The sequence below is a fragment of the Neopsephotus bourkii genome, unplaced genomic scaffold (genome assembly GCF_033783945.1).
Source record: "Neopsephotus bourkii isolate Nb327-2 ecotype Australia unplaced genomic scaffold, CSIRO-AGI_Nbou_v1 NB_234, whole genome shotgun sequence".
In the NCBI taxonomy this organism is placed as follows: domain Eukaryota; kingdom Metazoa; phylum Chordata; class Aves; order Psittaciformes; family Psittacidae; genus Neopsephotus; species Neopsephotus bourkii.
In genome coordinates this window covers 15,998,547-16,018,760 of record NW_026900744.1, presented here as the reverse complement: position 1 = coordinate 16,018,760, position 20,214 = coordinate 15,998,547, and the positions used below count along the sequence as shown (strand labels likewise).

General features: G+C 42.0%; 1 protein-coding gene across 1 annotated transcript; it reads right to left on the bottom strand.

Annotated features, from left to right (window-relative positions):
- Nucleotides 1–3,934: 3,934 nt before the first annotated feature.
- Nucleotides 3,935–20,185, bottom strand: DARS2 (aspartyl-tRNA synthetase 2, mitochondrial). Its single transcript, XM_061345556.1, has 17 exons — nt 19,922–20,185; nt 18,854–18,953; nt 15,957–16,023; nt 15,560–15,661; nt 14,314–14,409; nt 13,188–13,311; nt 12,504–12,550; nt 11,668–11,774; nt 10,784–10,853; nt 10,001–10,180; nt 9,110–9,217; nt 7,850–7,912; nt 7,522–7,674; nt 6,419–6,637; nt 5,873–5,983; nt 5,586–5,661; nt 3,935–4,425 (listed from the first exon to the last, which is right to left on the bottom strand). Exons 1-17 carry the CDS (start codon nt 20,037–20,039, stop codon nt 4,238–4,240), a joined length of 1,929 nt encoding a protein of 642 aa, XP_061201540.1. The 5' UTR covers nt 20,040–20,185; the 3' UTR covers nt 3,935–4,237.
- Between the last annotated feature and the right edge of the window lie 29 nt (nt 20,186–20,214).

Genomic DNA, 20,214 nt, shown 5'->3' with positions numbered 1-20,214 from the left:
TTAGAGAGCTACCAGCACAATACAGGATTAAACTTCAGCTTCAGTTCTGAAAACAGTTCCTGTCTTCGTGGCAGTTGTACAGAACCCTTGCAGCCAAATTCACCCAAGCCATCTGAAACGGCTGAAAATTCAGCACTGCAATCTCTCCCCAGCTTGGCCCAATTGGAAATATTCTGGGTAGGCTTGGAAACTTTTCAAAAAGAAAAGAAAAAGAACACACCTCAGCTGCTGAGAATCCCACCAGCATGCTGTATTTCTATTCTGGAAAGGCAAGGAAAAAAAAAACCTAAAACAAACCAGAAACATCTCTGATGTTACAAATGGGTGGTATAAACTTACTAGATGATTGTTCCAGTTAAATCTTTTGAAATATGCAGAGCCAGGTCCCCTACAGGTGGAGAATAAACTGTCTCTCCATTTTACCAGTGTTTATTTCAGTTCCAACAGAAAATCAGCAAGCTGGTACAGTTAAGAGTACAAAGGCCTCACATAGAACTCTGGCTCCTGCAAGAGCATTCCTTGTACAATTCTGTGTATGCTAGTTCTCTGGAGTTGAGTAGACTATGTCAGGGAACACACTCAACCATCACAAGCTGATCTGTACCTGCACAGACCCAAACCAAATCCTCAGGCAGCATCTCTATCCAGCTGGTGATTCTTACTTCCAACAAATCCAGCTGCTCCAGATAGAGTGCCTAGAGGCTTGGCAGTTATCTTGTCCATCATACACACACATGCTGAAAAGAGATTGAAGAAAGAGCAGAGGAGTCACAATGACACATGGAGATCAGTGCAGGAATCCAGAGATAGTAATGGTATGGGGTTTTGTTACCAATTTTACATGCATGCATATTGGAGCACAGTGGGATGCTCTGTCTGCCAGGGCAGGAGCAGCATTCCTGGCAACAGCCAACAGTCTTAGTACCTCCAACACAGGGAGAAGCCTGCACATATTAATTGCATAATTTATTGCTCTTTGGACAAAAAAGCATAGCATAAAGGCCCCCTCAAGGCTTTTGAGCTCTCATTAAGTTGATGAGCAGAGTTGCACCACGTTTGACGTGGGCCTGGAGACTTCTGCTGCATGAGGAAGGGAAAAAAAACAACCAACCAACCCAAACCATACAGCAATACAAACCCACCAACCTTTTCTTACACATCACACCTCTAATGAAAAGATCACTTAAAGATTAACTCTTAGCAAAAGAATCCAGAACTTTGCACCCTCTAGTATAGTGGACATAGCAACATTTCTCCATAGGCTTATCTCAAACAGGGAAAAGAAAGGAGAATAGAAGTAACAAGGGCTCTGTGAAAGACTGTGGTTTGCAGTTAACGCTGTAGCGTATTTTCAGTAGGACTTTCTGATGGATGTTGTGTTGTGCTGTGCTTTTAACATTCATTTTCAGAATCACAGGCCAGCAACTTTTCTCCAGCAAACACAAGATACTAGTTTGCAGTATGACCACCCCTTATTTCTACATATTTCATTGTAATACCTGTCTGCTGTGTCTTCTACCAAAATATGCAGCTAAGTATACCAAGTAGATTGCCCTAAATCAGGACACCTATAAAAAAATCCCAACCAATTAATGTCTTCTCTGTGGCAACATTCACACAACCACAAATTCACACACTAGTAAGCCACTTTCATTCACAAATCCAAGCACAGATGGTTTACAAATTTGGGATACATCTTTTCTACTGACCTACTTGTAGCAGGACTGAAGCAGCTCAGATGACATGATTTGCTGCATCTTTTTTTCACTCTGACTAATTTAAACTGTGTCACACACTTATAACTGCAGTGAGTCCTTAATATAGCAGTGGGTAAACAAAAATCACAAAGAACAACTTGCACAAGGCAGCAGATGCATATGCCTCAGAGACAGCTTACTCACATGTTTTCACAAGTGCTCTCAAGAACATTCCAAGCAGTCTTACATTTCTGCATAAGCCTCTTAGAGCATCAGTTACCCTTTGAACATTTGATAATCCTAATTTAAAGAACTGGGACTCTTCAGTGTAAACAACATTTGCGTTTTTCAAAGGGTTACTAACCAAGTAATACAGTACTCCTTATTTCACAATTAAATAAGAAGTTCAGCACATTATGCTTACAGTTACTATAAATAATAGGGGGGAATGAAGAGCTTCTCAGAATAGCTGTTATTTTCTGTGATGCTATGTCCCCAAGCAAGCCTCTGACACCCCTGCTTTAGGAACACAGATGATCCTCAAGCAAATTCCATGCAAGTTTTAATCTCATTACCAGTAAGAAAACTAAATAATGAAATCCAGCATCCTCTAAAAAAACAGCCTGTATACAATACAGAGCCTTTTAGTGGCTGTATTACGTATCTCCAAGTTAAGAGAACAAAAATATCAGGTATAACTCTCACAAGGGGACCCTCTTCCCCACCAAAAAAAAAAAAAAAAAATTAACATGCATCTGCTCAGCTTTTTTCTGAAAACTGATCCTCACTCCCTTACTGACAGCTTCTCCTTTGGGGGGTACGGGGGGATAAACCTAAGGTGAATTAATTTAAAGATAAGAATGAATAGCTCATACAAGGAAAAAAAAATTTTAAACTCAGTGTTGGGCAGGAATGATGTGAATACAAATCCAGGATTGTGCTGGTTTGCACTCTTTTTTTTTTCTTTTCTCTTTTTTACATAGTATTCAACCATATCCTGAAACTGACTAGATTGTTAACATAAGGATTCAAGTTTTCTTTTACAACTCCATCATCTTATAATCTGCAAAGCAGTAGCAAGTCAGCTCTCCTGTTACTTGACTATGGATAGTACTTTAAGCCTGTATAAAGTACTCAAAACCATCAAACCAACCAACCAAAAAAACTCCAGCCCAAAACAATGTTAAGAGCCACCTCCCTTACTGTTTCTTATCATCACAACAGCCCAGTGTTTAAAAAAAAAGAACAGTGTACACCACCATGCAATGTTACCCCACAATGGGGGACTGAATTAGCTGATAATGCTTACAGCAGCCCAGAATCCATTAGGATCTGTCAGGAGACCCTAACACTGGCATTCAGCATCAGCTCAGCCAAGAACTGCAGTCTTTCTTCTGTCCTTCCCAGCTGGGACACAGTAGCTCTGCATTTCTTCCTTTGCATCATCTTCCTAGCTTATTCAGGTAACCTCTTCTTTTTTCCTCAGCTTCTTCACCTCCCTCATTTCCTCCCACCAATTCTCTGCTTTCTCCAACCTAAACACAGAGTTAAGAACATCGACTGGAGTGCCTCTGCAGAGGGCTCACTATACACTACAGAGCAGAGTTGGTGTGGTAGGATGCTCCTAGAGCGCATATTCTGCACTGTGGCTGTTCTGGCATGGGACAGCAATGACGTTACTTGTGCAGAACTTGCTGCTGCAACCCTGCTCTGCTGTCACAGATTTCTTGTCATCTCCTGGAGTGATCAAGGGTCACAAAGAAAAACTGACACCTTGCTCTTGTAAAGGAAGCCCAAAGGCAAGCTCAGTCAAAACCACTTTTGCCAGATGAACTTTATTTACAAATATACAAACTTCAGAATTAATGTGCTGAAAAGCACAAGGACCACAGGCCCCAAACACAGATCATCACTTCTTAGACAAGTATTACAAGGACAATTATTGCCAATGTTATGAACACTTCCCCTTTTTAAAGGGGGAACACAGCAGCACATGAACTCCATGTGGCAAGTTCTGGAGGATCTTGTATTCCCCAACATCAGACAAGCTTCCGGCTATAATAAAGTTTTGCTGTGAAGTGTCCAGAGCTTTTGGCCCAGCACAGCACTGCTTTATTGTGACAGTCCTCAAATAACAGATTCAGTGATAATCAGGAATATAAACCATCCTTCCATGGAAGCTAACATTATCTCCTCCAGATGGGAGTAGAAATGCTTTGCAAGGAACATGTAAAAATTGGGGGCGGGGGGGGGGGGGTGGAGATAAAATATACAAATCTCATCAATGACACCACAAAGGCAACAGTCTCAATATCCTATGTTAGAATTATATTCTTCTCTTCTGCTTTTCTAGCTCTCCTTTCCATTACCAACTAAAGGTGAATTCCTATCAGGGAGCCCTCATATCTATCTCCCATTCAATCCTGAAACTGTCATAGTACAGTGAGTTGTACTGTCCCTCACCCTCCCATTCATGTCGTCTGAACTTAATTCAGAAGCACCTCTAGTTATATGGATCAGCTTACATCACTGTCTTTAAGTCAGTTTTTCTTTGCCTCTTTTTCCTCTAGAGGCCAGGAAACCTGGATGTGATACGGCTTTAGTTCTTCTGGAGTGACATAGTCTGGAGCATTGCCCATCAGGTCTCGTCCCCTGAAGGATTTAGGGAAAGCAATAACGTCTCGGATACTTGGAGCATCAACAATGAGAGAGATCAGTCTGTCAAGTCCTAGAAGCACAAAAAAAACTGGTGAACCGCTTGAGTTATGGCCCTGTGTTACTTCCTCCAATTCAGAAAGATCAGAAAGATGTAGTAGATAATACTACTACTGAGCCTGAAGTGAAGCAAGTAAGGGGGAAAAAAAGATATCTAAAAATAAATCCATATTAACCAGTAGCAGAGAAACAGATTTGCCTGAAGACCAGAAATGCCTAGCAAAATAAAGCTTTTCAATATTACACAAAGTTCTGCAACACATCAAGTCCTACAAAAAAAAAAAAAGGCCTACGGAAAAAAAATAGGCCTACAGAAAAAAACAGGCCTACAAAAAGGCAGCATAACAAAATGAGGGAAGCTAAATGGCAAGAAGACTGAGGGCTTTAGGGTTCTGTTTAACTGCTCAAAGATTTTGATCATCCAGTTCTGAAGGATTACAACAACTAGGAGGAATTAAAAAAGAACAAGAGCCTCTGGGTAATTAGACGGAAAGAAATCACACTGGAAGACTACAGGTTAAAATGCTGCCTTTGTTATTTGTAGGTTTTTGGGGAGGGCGTTGCTAGTTTTGACGGTTTCTTTTGTTTTGGTTGGTGTGCAGGTATTTTGTTTGTTTTTTTTCCTTTTATAAAACCACAAAAAAAATCTGACACCAAGTTAGTACACAAAACAGGTAAGGAAGAATGGAAGCAAGATTGATGGAGATGGCAAGACTGAGGCAATGAACCAGCTCATGGAAAACAAAGTACCATGGTGTCCCAGGCCTCTAGGCATGCAGTAGAGGAATGCTGCTCTGGCTGCACAGGAATGAGAATAAAGGTGACCTAATCTTAATGAATACACTGTAGAACAGCAGATAAGGATCACTCTTAGACACACCAACATATGATTTGGTCATTGCATAAGAACTGATGCTGGGAAGGAACACCAAAACATTCTGCACATGGTGACAAGACCCATTTCCTTCTACAGAACAGCTACAGGGATGGAAGCACTGTGTAAGCCTACACAGTGTTACCATACTGATGTACCAAACAGCAACACCAGGACAGCTCTCTCTGTCAGAAGGAGACAGAGATGGCTTTTGCTAACCAGCATGAAGCTTGTTCCTGAAATCTAATATGCCAAAAAGTCACAAGACACCTGCATCTAGTAAGCTACAGAGCACTTACCTAAAGCAATTCCTCCATGAGGTGGAGCTCCAAGCTCCAAAGCCTCAAGTAGATGGGAAAGCACCTCAGAATCCTCCTGTAAAATTATGTAAGTGTCACTGGACAAGCAATGATCTTCCTATCAGCAATGTAAGAGAAAGGTATGATGAAGTCATCCATCACTCAGGGCTAGGAGTTACATTTCTTTATCTGAGAAACACGTGTTTCTTTCAGAATTTAAAATGGATATTTAATTACCCCTTTAAAACTTCAGGAGAATGTTAGAGACATCTCTAGGTAGGTGTTACCTTCAACACTTTCTCCAGCACAAAACGCTGTTGTTCTGCACTATGAATTCTGATGGAGCCACCTCCAATTTCATTGCCATTTAGCACAAGGTCGTAGTGCTGGCTACGGACCTGCAGAAAGACAATAACAAGCACCTTAGCAAGGCTGGGGCACAGCTGGATGTAACAGCCACCTGCATCCAGACGGCAAAGACACTGGGAACAAAGCCGTGCCATACTACAACACTGCCCTCAAAAGTATCTTGCAGTTCAGCTACCAGCCCTATCCAAGGCATGGACTGCTGCTGACAGGTACGGGAACAGTACAAATCCTTTTGCAAAGTTTATCAAAACATGAAGCAAAATGAGATGGGTCAGAATACAAGACTCCGCCTTAAGCAACTGTTTCCCATAAGTCCCTTTTATCAGGGGCACACATGGATATTTGCCACTTGGAATAATCTCAGTCACCTCTTCCAGACAGACACATACAATATGCAGTCAGTTCCATGAAACATATCTTTTTCTTGCCTAGCTTTCCATAACACACAGCTATAATTTAGTTACCTTTGTGGGATCAGAATAGAGGAGGCTGGTATCTGAAGGATGAGGGGCAGTGAAAGGGTGATGAGCAGATTCCAGTTCAGTGGGATTGTCTTCTTTTGAGAGGAAAAGGGGAAAATCCACCACCCACAGAAAGTTAAAAGCTGCAGGATCACGGAGTACCAGCCCAGCTGCCTCAAGGAGGTCAGCACTCTCCAACCGGAGGCTTCCTAATGCAGAGCACTGCAAAACAGAATGGAGCAAATGACATGAGGCAATCTATTGTGGCTCAACCACTGACCAGGGAAAGAATGTCTCATAGAGAGATTCTATACCACAGACAGTACCAGCTTTAATGCACTATTGCCTTAAACACTTTTGCCTTGTATCCTGAAATATACCACCTTCCTGCTGAGGCAGCATCAACTCCAGGGTTTGACAAAGACCAAGTAAGGAGCTAGAAAGTCCATTTTCTTCCAACTGTTCCACCTTCATAGAACTTATCTAGACTAACCACAAGCTCCACACAACAAATGTGGATTAACTGAGGAAGCACTCATAAGATCTGCACTTTACAGACAGACAAATGAAGACATAGGAAGAATATGACAAAATTTTGACAATCACGTAAACCATAACACCTTGTCATAAACCAATTCCTGGAAAGCGGTATCTGCTGGCAAGAATACAGAGAAGAGTATGGAGAGAATCTCCTATCACTGCTGCTAATAAACAGCTGTGCTTCACTTTGTCACCTGCCTATGGGAGATGAAATTACTTACTTGACCTTCTTTTCCAATCTCTATTTGATGCTTTAAAAATTAAGTTAAGGTGAGAGAAAAGAAGGCACTAGTTTATTCCTGTTTTATAATCCAGCTTTCATTACAGGTACAAGTTCTACCCAGAATGTGACTAAGGAAAATAAAAGCAATAGGTACATTACATGCATTATTTGCTGTTGCTATAGCTCAGCTCCAAAGAAACCTAGAATTAGATTATTGTCTATTTTAACACCAAGAAAAATTAGACTAGATTTAGATAACATAATAGATTTATACTAGAATTAGATAACAAATTTATCATCAGCATCAGTCAACTCACATAGCCACCCAAGAAATGCTTCCTACCACTTGCTTTTTTTCACCAGCAGCCAGCAGTACTACATCATCCGCCTGCATGTTCAGTGCTTGGACAAGTTGTGACTGCTGCTTCTCACCGAGAAACCTTGTAAGCAGAGACTTCAAGCTTCCATCAGGCCTGCAGATAATTTCCATTATTTCCTAAAGAAAAATGAGCATGCTCAGTTCAGTGCTGCCCCCTCTGGTCTTGAAGCATCACACGATCAGGCACTGACTGCTATTAAAAACTGCTCTTCTACCTTCCTCTGCTTCCAATTCCCCTTATGCATACTCGTTATTTACCATTTCCAATGCCTCAACAGCGTTTTGGTCTCACCTGGTTAAACCGGGATTTTGCAGACTCCTTTAGTGACTCCAAATTTTTATTTTTAAGGTATCTCTGGGAAAAGAGCAAGACAAGACACATTAAACATCTGAAAAGCCTATGGAAAACCTGACCAGGACTCAAATCTACCGGCTGAGCTGTTTCCAAACTTCCTGAGCTCTTTTGTTTTTAATAGAAGTTCTTATGAGGGCTGTGGAACAGGACAGGTCCCACAGCACTAGGCAGCAGCTGGGAATCTTTTCCAAGGGCTCCTTTCAGGAAGAGGCCTCTCTAGGTTTTACATCTAGCTGCAGTTTTCTCTCCTGGCTCACAAATCAGCTGCTCACCAGAGTCAGATCATGACAACTATTTGCCTCCACCAAACAACCAAGGTTATAGCACTACATTGTTGAAGGAGAAAGGCATAGCTCAATTTGGAGTAACAACAGAGAACCTGGCTCATTCTCACACGTGAAGAAATATAGTGAGGACCTGTGTCAGGATCCTGAATTTTTCATTTACTTTAATGTTTAGAGAGGCTCAAGAGTCCAGTTTTGTTCAGCTCAAACACACACCCTAGTGCCCTCTCGTGGGAAGCCAGTAACTTGCACTTCGTACCAAAATAATCCCAAAAGAAATCATGGCTAGAAAGTCCTATTCCCCAAATAATAGTCAGGGTTTAGTGGATTATTTTTTTCCATACTGTCCAAGCTTAAAATATAAACACAACTAGAATTAAATCTGCTTCCCTTCCAAAATACATGGCTGTGTCAAATAATCATTTACATCTATTGTGAGCCTTGGATTTGGTCTGTGACATTCTCATTACACAAGATGAGTTGTGCCCACAAATGCAGCAAAAGCAAACATAAGGGCATGTAACTATCTGAACTTTCTCTCACTAGTCCAGAAAAGAGCTGTGCCATATCTGGCTCTATTTCAGTCTCTTGCCACAGGGCAAGATTTATTATTGAGATGCACATCAGAAGCAACCCTTGACAAAGGCAAGCTGAAGCCCTGGGAAGCTTCCCTATCCTCAAGGGATCTTGCAGCTCTATTATTTTCCTCCCCTTCCTAAAGATGGTATATTCTTCCTGTCAGCTGATCACCTCCATTCCAACATCTCTCAGCCCAACCTGACATCAATTACAACCAATCCCAAAGGACACCAACATCCCAGTAATAGCAAGGAACATTTCCATATCAGTAAAGGAATTCAAATTGACATTTATTTCATATAAAACATAAGCAGTATGTAAATGCATCGCTTACCACTCCCTGAGGGATACAAATGGCTTTGACAGTGCCATGTGGGTAACTGAGTGCATTCTGTACAAACTGAATGTCCGACCTTTGTAGAAAATCACCGATATCCACTATCTAAGAAAGGAGGGAGCACAGGAAAAAGCAGTTTGCTTCAGAAACATGAAACAAAAATCCAGCACCTATGTCAAAGCCTCCAACACCATTCCCTGGGATATTATTTCTTTTCTCAGAGAAATCAAATGGTTCACAGAAAGAAATTAACGGGGCCAAGCTAGAATAACCAATAGGAGGCTGAACACTGCAGAAACAGAAATGCAAGGCAGGCAGAAAAACCAAGGCTGAGATGGTGACATCTTACCACAGAGAAGGGAGCTGCAGACTGAGAAGGAAACCCCCCAAATTAATCCCTGGGGAAACATAAGATGCTCTCGTGCTTTTCAGCACTGTTCTCTCAACACATTTGTCAATATTCTAATTTTATACTTTCATACTCTTATTTCATATAGAAAGTGTATACACACAACCACAGCTGGTTATCTTGAAAATACTTTCAGGTCATTAAAAGGCTGGAGAAGCCTGTCTCATGAAGCATGCTCACCAGGAGTATGCCTTGGAGTAGAGCAGGTAAAAGTATTTATGGTTACCTGTGAACTCCTTATGTGCTTCAGTTCCTAACACTACATTTTCTTCAACACAAAATTTTCTTAAAACATACATTTTCCACAGCCAACTAATCAAACCCTCTCTTCTCCAAGCGATTACCTGTACAAAGCAGCAACAATGAGACAAACACCTTGGGAAAAGTACAGCATTAAGAACCCAAACCAATCATGTATATATGACCCAAACACAAAACTAACAGGAAAAGACGCAAGTTTCCAGTGGGCAAACCCTCACCTTCATCCCAAAACGAGTGTCTGGTTTATCAGTCCCATAGTCAGCCAGTGCCTCCTCATAAGTCATGGAAGGAAAAGGAGTGGAAATGGAGCCTCTTTCCTCAGGCCAGGAATATTGCAGGAGGCCTTCCACCAGTTTTTGGATCCCAGCTTTATCTACAAATGACATTTCTATATCTATCTTAAAACACAAAACAAGAGGGTGGATTCCACATTAGATAGATTTTGCCTTTCCACTGCTACTTGCAGAAGCTCTTAACTATGAAGCTAGCACAACAAGAACCAATATGCTACATGAAATTATAGCATGACTGCATTAGGCTGGGGACATGCTATGGTCTCCCTACAGCATGATGACTCAGGCAACATTCTCCTCGGACAACTGAATGAGGTAATGATGACAAGGACAGATGGAGAATCCTTGAATGAACCAGGCTAACTCTGCCTGGGATCTCAAGGCTGAGGAAGGAGATGTCTGACCCAGCAGGACAGAAGAGATTGCATCATCAAGCACAATCACTGCTGCAGTACAATTCCCACATCTGATCATCTAAGTACATGGGACCAGTGAGCCAAGAACAGTACCATTCTGTACACGGCCCTTTGAAGCTAGTATGGGATATGCCTGTGAAGCATGCAGCAAGCAACATTGTACACACCACCAGCACCATCACCCAAGAAGCACAAGAGTGAAGAGAAATTAAGCCTTCAGAAGGGAAAATAGCTACAAGCTATTTGCTATTGGGATCGAGAAGGAAGGTGAAAGGCAGTGTGAGTTGGTTACCTGAGTGAATTCAGGCTGCCTGTCAGGCCGTGAACCTTCATCTCGGTAGCAGCGAGCAACCTGAAAGTACCTGCAATAGTACTTTTACTCAGATAACAATTTAAGTACCCTGAAATTAATTGTGGCTATAGAATTGATCATAATGTAAAGAAGAAGGGAGTGGGGGCAGAAAGAGAGCTCTGTTCCTCTGTTTCCTTTGCAGCAGAGGATCATAGCCCTCACTGTTCCCATTCCTTCAAAGGCATGAAATTCTGTGTGGAAGCAACTGTGCTAGCAGCTGTATCCATTTCCAGGCATATCTTCCAGAGGCATGTGGAGGCTGCCTCCCAACAGGGACATACACAATCCCTTTTCCCAGGTTCCGCTCCAAACCTGGACTCCACTACCAACCATGCAAAATTCACCCATGTTCAGACCTGGCCTGCAGTTCACTGTGTGAACAATTGTCTCCCCTCTCCTTCAATTCTATTTGGAGAACAAGCCAAATTAAAAGCTTTGTACTTGTGCACCCTGAAAGTATACGTTCCTTGTCTCAGTCATGCTCAGCTGCCCGCTCATTTCAATTAGTTCTACAGGTTACTCGTGGAGAGGCTTTTATCACACACTAGTTTTTCTGCTCTTCAGGCAGATTGTGCTTCAGATCAGGTTTCCATTTAAAACAACCCAGAAGGTTTCAACCTTCAAACAGGATACATTTCCTCTTACTGGGAGATCCTATTGCTGGGTGGGGAGGCAAAGGGCATGGTCTGCATGGAAGATCTGATGTAATTAAGGATTCCTCTTCAAAACACAAAACCCTTGGCTGTACATATTTAAAACCTCAGACCACAGCAAGTACACCCTGGATGGGACAAGTGGACAACAGGAATCCAAGAAACAATTACCTGTCCAGGCCTCCAACCATGAGGAGCTGCTTGAACTGCTGAGGACTCTGTGGTAGAGAGTAGAACTTCCCCGCTTCCCTTGAGGGTACAAGGAATTCTTTTGCTCCCTAGCATCAGAAAGAAAAGCTTACACAGTTTGGCAAACAACTGGCCTAAATTCCTGACAGAGAGCACAGACCAAAAACGCAAGAGGAAAGGACCTATTTTCCCCAATAATAAAATCTCACTTATGAGGAAATGGCTGTCTGTACATTAGACTCAAATCTGTTAACCACCTTAGTCCAAAATATCCCAAAGGAGGATTTCTCCATCTTCTGCTCTGAGAGATTAATGCTTAACAATACACCATCCAAGGCAGGGGCTTAAATGCAAGAATTCCAAGTATTAGCTGCATCAACAATTCCTGGACTACAGTTCTCTGGGATTATTTTTTAAATGAAAGAACAGAATATAGACTCAGAAATTAAAATTGAGTAATGCCACTGCAGGAACCTACTCATTAAAAGAAAAATGATGGGGAAACAGTGCTTAGAGGAAGTTTTTTGGTTTTGCCAAATAATAATCTGCCTGTCCCAAGACATGACTTGCATTCAACATGCACTCTACAAGACAGATAATTTTGAACCTTCAAATGAATAAAGCAAGACCCATGATATCACCTCTTCCTTTTCACACCCTCTACTTCTAAAAGGATTCATGTATCATATCAGAAATTTGCACAAGCTGTTACTTTGTGAGGAAACAGCAATGAAGACTAAGGGGAAATTGACAATAATTCAACTGAACTGCCTATGGAATTGCAGGAGGATAAAAGGCTCTACTAACAGAATACATACCCCTGGAGTTCTTTTAAAGAGGGTTGGAGTTTCTACATCCACAAACCCTGAGGAATAAGCACATGGTTCAGACACAGAATATGCAGAAATCAGGGAGAACTAGCATGACACAGACTAGGATAGAGTAGGGTCAGTCAGCAAAACAGGTAATCTACCACACCACATATAGCCTCTCCAAAATGTACAGATTTCACTACTTCCAAGAATAACTTGTGTAATAAAAGATTTAAAGGCTGAGTTACCCTGCTGGCCTGCCAGAACTGTTAATGACAGGACTCCATACAGACTGAAAAATTACTAGTTCTCTATTTCAAACTGGGCTTTGAATTTCCACAAAGCACTTCCTGATTTTAAGACAAACAGAAGTCCTACAAGAAACTCATCCCTTTGATATGCCTCAGGTTGGCTGACCAAAAGGGGAAAACTATCTGCAAAAGGCCTTTTCTCACTGGATATAGCTCATTTGAAATAACTGGTCTGTAACACACCATAAGATTTCAACATACTTGTTCTCCAGGTCTGACAACATCTCTAAAGACTACACTACAAGTAGACATATCCTTCCTCCTTATTAAGTAGGACCAGCCGGAATAGCAAGCTGATTGGCAATCTCTCTCAGCAATAAGAAGCAGGGAGAGCCAAAATGTTGTTTGCTACACGTTGTTCTTCAAGCGCTTTCCTTACCATGGAGGTTACATAGATATTCCCGCATCTTCATCACGATGCGTGATCTCAGCCTCAGGTTATACTGTAACTGGAAGCTACGCAAGTCCAAGTAGCGATACTGCATCCGTAAGGCCTCTGATTTCTGAGGATGAGTTAATTAGGATTAAGAGACAAAATTCTAATTACACCTCAAATGAATCTGCTCCTGAAGCTACAGAACAAAAGGAGTAAGGAAGAAAACAATGCTGCTCCATTACCAGAGCCCACCAACCTACAAATATGAAACTAAGAGTGTTTCCATGCATGACAATTCGTAAAAAAGATATAATCTGAAAGAAATAATTAAAAAAGTAAAACAAATAAAGAAGAAAGACATTTACTGCGACAAAAGCTGCTTCAGTAAAGTTGAATACTCTTGAGAATTTCAGCCCTCCTTATTCTTAGTCCACTGCAACAGCATGTAGCACCTCCTTACAATTTTTAAGCAGAGAAGTGGTATCATGCACAGATCTAAAGGAACAACTAAATGGTGAAACATCCTTATTACAGACAGGAAATCTAAAGTAGTGCAGATGATGGGAATTGTCCAGGACCCGCAGCTGGACAGGAACAAGACCCTGTTCTCCCAATTCCAATACCTGTGCATCAGCTATGGTTTCAATGGCAAAGTTAACAGAGATGCCACTCCTTCACCATGGAGCCTGTACTAAACTAACCTCTTGTACTTACGAAGAAAGTCTGTCAGACTACCTACTTGTCCCCGCAAGACTAAGCACCCTTGCCTTAAAACACAGCAGTGCACTGGCAGGATCTGTTTCACACTCAAAAAAGCTAGCATAGTTTGATTTCTTTTACCCTCCCTTTATCATCCATTCTTACAGTGATACCTGAACAACCTATGCACTGGAATCATTCAAGCCTTGTTTTCTGCTTAACTTTAATTAGAAACACATCCTCACAGCTAACAAGAAGAACTTCTATTTTAAATACTATCCTTCACCCAAGGCAGAGCTGGGAGAATCAGATGCAGCTCAGTAGTTTTGTCATCATGCTGGGCAAATTCCCAATTTACTGAAAAGCCACTACTTTGGAGAAAAGCAAGCAAACAAACAAACAAAAACAACAAATAAATAAATATGGACACCTTGATGAAATCCTTGATTTCAAAAGGTAGCTTCTTGCAGGAGTTTAGGATCTCTGCAGTCTCCGCCTTCACTTCAATATCCCCTGTTGGCATTTTCTGGAGCAAAAAGACAAGCAAAAAAAAAATCGGATTCAAAACTTAAGGAAAACAATTGGACAAAGGTGTTTCACAGATGGGGTACGGGGGAGATGGCAGGGATACCAAAATACCCATGTGATGTGATTATCCTACCTGCCTTCTAACACAGTGTTAACTCAGAGAACTTCTCTCAAGGAGAGATTCCTCCTAGATTTCCCAACTGTTGAGAAAAACACAAGTCGCCTCACCAAAGATAGCATGCTCTTTCCCAGTAGCACGCTGCTCTCTACAAGAAATATATTTACTTCACCTTCTTCTTGAAGGACATTCTGCTTCAGTGAAACCACACAGTATATATTTTAGAATAGATTAGCAGCATCACCATCACACCTTAATACAAGTCCAAAAAGATAACTTGTAACTTCTGGTTCTGAATACCAGTTCTCAGAACTAGTCTTCTTTTTCTCAGATCACATGGGAGGACAGCTTCCCCCACTTAGCACTACGTTACATCAAAGTTCACCTGATCCTACAGAACTCTGTTTACCAGGGGAAAGTAGATACAACCTTCCAATAAAATGATAAACGATTAAAAGAAATAAAAGCACTTTTGAAGCCTGCATTCTTTATGCACAACTGTAAGTGGTCAGAGCAAAAAAAGAAGTTATGGTCATAAATCGAGGTTCTCTTTTTAAGCCTACCAGTGAAAGGATACATACAATCCTGACAGATCAATCTACAGCTGATTACAGTGAGAGCTGAGGAATGCATAACATTTTAAAAAGTATTTAACCTCTGTTTCCTGCACAATGAGAAAAGCAAAATCTATTCTGAGTGAAAAATAGGTCACTGCATGCTGCGGAATTTGTGATGACAACACTTATTTTCAAGAAAAAGAAATTCTCAACCACACTTTGAAAGCCTGAAGAATCTAGCCATTATTCTTCCAAAGGACTGGAACAGAATTTAATTTGTCGGTATCTGCAGTGTGCTTTGAGATTCTCCTAAGTTACATGTCATAGCAGTTCTCACCTCACATTATCTAGGGATAGGCTGTCACACACCCAGAAACTATGGCAAAGCTATGACACAAAACCCACCATAATTCTGTTGTCCAGTGCTCTTTTCCCAAAGGAATAAAACCCCTCAGTGTTCCCAGCATACTCACCGGATTCTCCTGCCCTGGGGGTCGAAGTGACACAATTCCAGTCACTCGAACAACAGATTCCACTGGGGCATTAGACAAAAGATTTTTCACATGGGAATGTGCCTGCAAGAAGATGACAGTGTCTCACAGAAATTCAAACAGGACAAATACACCATGTTCAGAAGCCTCTTTTCTAAACAGCTCATTTGATTCCAGGATCACTCCTCATAAGCCAGAGGAGAGCACTGATGTTTTCATTACTATCTCAGATCAGGGCTCTTATAACACTTAAACCTACCTGTGACCCAGAACACTCAGTCTGACAAAGTACTTCCTTCTGTACTCTGTGTCTGCTGGATCCATGCTATCAAAGGAAAAGTAAAAATAAGACAGACACTCATATTTTGGTAGCACTTACCTCATCTTGTGGAATGATGACCTGGATCAGTCCCTGGAAATCCCTCAAAACCAGAAACAGGCTTTGTCTGATCCATGGAAAACACAAAAGGAAAAACAGGTTTTTCCAAGAATGCAGCAGTCTTCTGCTTTTTAAGCCAAAGTACATAGCAACTAGCTACTTTCTGTAGCTCTTGACTAGTCTCAAAGCACTTCCAACCAGTGTACATACAGATACTTTTTCCACACCTGAATCTAAACTGAATAATTTACTTCAGATTTTGCCCAGCCACAAACATGTGCAAATAACCAGGAGAGGCAGGATTTTACCTTGAAAGTTAACCCATGTAGAGCAGGAATTCTGAATATGTGTGGTTTCCAGCTAGGAAACATCACATTTAGATGAGCAATAAAACTAAAGTTCACATGGATAGAAAACAAAAAAAAATCTCCAACTACCAAATAAGAACATTGGTCCCATTAGAAGTTTCACAAGAACAATCCACAGTCCTAGATCCAGAATCATACATCTTGACCTCTTCAGCTGCAGTAGAGACAACCACCACTGTACTTAATCCATCAAGAAGCTGTCAAATAGAACATGCTTTGCCCCTCTTTAAAAGCAAGAGTGCAACAACTGCAGTGCAATAATCCTAACTGCTTCCTGAAACTCCATGTTGTATGCAGACATGCCTTTCACCCAATATTTACAAAACGTTCAACTTCAGTGGGAGTGATTATATCATGCAACCTATAGCAAACTATTGGAACTAACATTTCACCAGCTGCTCTTCTTAAAAGCTTCATGACTTTAATATTTCCTTTTTAAGCAAAACTTGCATTCTTTAAATATGCATGATTAGATGCTGTAGTTGAAGAGACAAACATCACTTGCTTAAAATTTAAGGATGTTATATAAAAGATGTTATTTGCTCACAGCTGTTAGAATTGCTATAAATATGCTATTACTTGTTTTTTCTCCTATACAACAAGGGTAATAATATTTAACTGCTTCAAAGTGCTGCAATGAGGATCAATTAAGATTTGCATAAAGCTCTGAAATCTTAAATACTGATCTGGCACAGTTCTCAACTGGTTTACCCACTTCAGAAGCAACTACTGCAGGACATGAAAAGACAGGACTTCAGCCACTCCAGCCAATAAGCCAGCATCATCAGGGGCCCAATTTAAACACCTCTATGCCAACATACATTGCATGGGGAACAAGCAAGAGGAGTTAGAAGTGTGCATACACCTGAAGGGTTACTATCTCACTGGCATCATGGAGATGGAGTGTTGGAATGGAAGGACAAAGGCCCTTCAGGAAAAGCAGGCTGGGGAGTCGAAGAGGGAGAGTCACATCAGTGACTGCCAGTGACAGCCAATGCCCAGCTGGAGTGCGCAGAGCTCTGTCTGGTGATGGATGAGAAGCCAACTGAGAGCTTATCAGTCAGGATTAAAGGGAGGCCAGGGATGGGACAGTACAGTGTTTGCTAGAGGCCACCCAATCAGGAAGACAAAGTGGATGAGGCCCTTTATAGTCAGGGCACAATAAACCCAGGAGGTTTCTGGAACACCTTGACAATACCTTCCTTCTTCATGCGATGGAATGAACCAACAAGGAGAGTGACAATGCTGGACCTTATCCTCACCAAGAGGGAGGGGCTGATGGGGAACGTGAAGCTTGAGGGCAGCCTTGGCTGCACTGACTACGAAATGGTGGAGTTTGAAATCCTTAGGATGGCGAGGAGGGCACATAGCAAGCTCACTACCCTGGACTTCAGGGGAGCAGACTTCAGCCTCTTGAGGGATCTGCTTGGAGGAGTACCACAGGATAAAGCCCTGGAGGGAAAAGGGGTCCAGGAAAGCTGGTTAATATTCAGAGATCACCTCCTTCAAGCGCAGAAGCGATACAACCCAACAAAGAAGATGCCAGGCAAGACCACCAGGAGGCCTGTGTGGATGAAGTTGCTCCAGAACAAATCCAGGGAGAAAAAAAAAAAGGAGGGAATTAGCTTAGGAAAGCTAAAGCCAAGACACAACTGAATCTGGCCAAGGACACGACGGGCAACACGAAAAACTTCTACAGGTACACCTGGGGATAAAAGGAAGACAAGGGAAAACATGGGTCCTCTCCAGAAGGAAATGGGAGACCTTCCCAGGGGTGCTGGTTGACAAGCTCAACATGAGTCAGCAGTGTGTGCTCACAGCCAGGAAACCAACCATGTTTTCGGCTGTATCAAAAGGACTGTGACCAGCAGGTCGAGGGAGGGGATTCTGCCCCTACACTTTGCTCTCATAAGACCTCACCTGCAGTACTCCATCTAGCTCTGGAGTCCCCAGTGCAGGAAAGATATGGACCTGCTGGAGAGGGCCCAGAGGAGGGCCAAAAAACAATCAGAGGGATGGTACACTGGCTATGAAGACAGGCTGAAAGTTGGTCTTGTTCAGGCTGGAAAACAGAAGGCTCAGGGAAGACTTTGTAACAGCCTTTCAGTACCTAAAGGGGGCATACAGAAAACTGGAGAAGGGCTTTTTACAAGCCCATGTAGTGACACGACAAGGGGGAATGACTTTAAGATGAAAAAGGAGGTATTTAGATGAGACATTAAGAAGAATTTATTCACTATGGGAGCAGCGAGACACTGGAACATGTTGCCCAGAGAAGCTGTTGATGCTCCATTCCTGGCACTGTTCAAGGCCAAGCTGGACTGGGCTTTGAGCAATATGGTCTAGTGGAAGGTGTCCTTGTCCATGACAGGGGTGTTTGAACTAGATGATCTTTAAGGTTATTTCCAACCCAAACCATTACATGATTCTACAGCCTGAAGCATAAAAAGAAGTGTTTGAATCCAGGCCTACAGCAGATACTGAATCTGGAAAACAAGCATCTCCATTTTCACCTTTGTTTGCATTTACCTTTGATACTGAATCCATCCATACAGTGTGACCTCTTGTCCCACATGAGCAGAACGTAGCTCTCCACAAGTATTTGTCCGAGTGACAAAACTATTGAAGTCTTGAATAAAAATAATAAAACCTTTTGTGGCTTTTGAAGACAAGCTAGACAAAGCAGTGATAGTTTTGCTCCCCAATCCAAATACACTTTAGATGTACACAATTATTTCATATATCCCCAACAAAACTACTATAAGGCATCAGGACATATGATATGAAATTATCCTAATCAAGTTTTTTAAAGGAATTATTTATATGTCTCAATCAAACTTTCACAAAGAAATCTGAACACTGTCTTTCTGCAAACTGTTACCCTAAATATTTCAGGGGCAAGGAAAAGGAAAGCTGCAGATCAGTCCTGAGGCATAATGACAATTCCATAGTCAAATCTAGAAAATAAAACAGACAAGCCAGGACAGAAACATACATACACCAACCATGTGGGTACAAGCTGAAGTTTCCTGCCTGCAGCTACTGGTAAAAGGCCTGAACCATTACTACAGAAGCCCTTCCACAGACCTGTGTGCCTGGCATCACAACTTACAAAACCAAGCACACCATTTACAAAATATTCAAGAAATTCAGCTCACAAGGAAAAAATTGAAAGAAACTATTACCTAAACATATATGTAACTATGTGAACTGATCTTCCTTGCTACATCACAGGCTTTACAGTTAAAAGATTAAAGTAAAGGGCACAAAGGTTTGGTTTCAAACTATTTCATTAGGGCCTTCCACTACCCCTGTTTACAGATAGTGTGCTACGTAAGAAAGAGGGTCAAAAAATAAAGTAAAAGCTCAAAGAAAAAAAAAAAAAAGGTCTTGGTATACTTTAAGTCATAATTCATCAAGAGAAAACAAAGGCTAAATAAAAACATGATTTTAAAATTACACTTAAAAAGTGAGCCAAGGAGGACAATTTGTCGTAAGTGTGCCCTTAACTGTGCGTGCAGACTACCCTGACCTGGATCCTAGGGACAAAGCGATAACCAAAGAGGAAGGGACGGAAATAAAGCGCTTCTGTCTCACCTGGAGTCACCGACGCTGAGGCAGAGGCCGCCCTGCGCAGAGCCCGCCCGCAGCCCGGCCGGGTAAGCCCTCGGGCCAGCTCCGGCAGCACCCTGGGCAGCACCCACAACAGCGCCATCCTACAGCTGCACCTGAACCACAGACAAAAGGGGACAGTCACAAACCTTGAGTCGTTACAAATACAGACACAGGAGGAAAAGCTCCGGCCCACCAGCTTCAATCTCTCCCTTCCAGGGGAGCCCTGCGCCGGGGCGCCATCTCCCGGGAAGGAGGCTGGGGCACCAGCGGGAGCA

Coding starts and splice junctions, on each gene's coding strand:
- DARS2 (XM_061345556.1), bottom strand. CDS start 20,039: ATGGCGCTGTTGTGGGTGCTGCCCAGGGTGCTGCCGGAGCTGGCCCGA. Junction 14,410..15,559: donor CCCCAGGGCAGGAGAATCCG/GTGAGTATGCTG, acceptor TTTTTGCTCCAG/AAAATGCCAACAGGGGATAT. Junction 5,984..6,418: donor TCTATTCTGATCCCACAAAG/GTAACTAAATTA, acceptor GTCTTTCTGCAG/GTCCGTAGCCAGCACTACGA.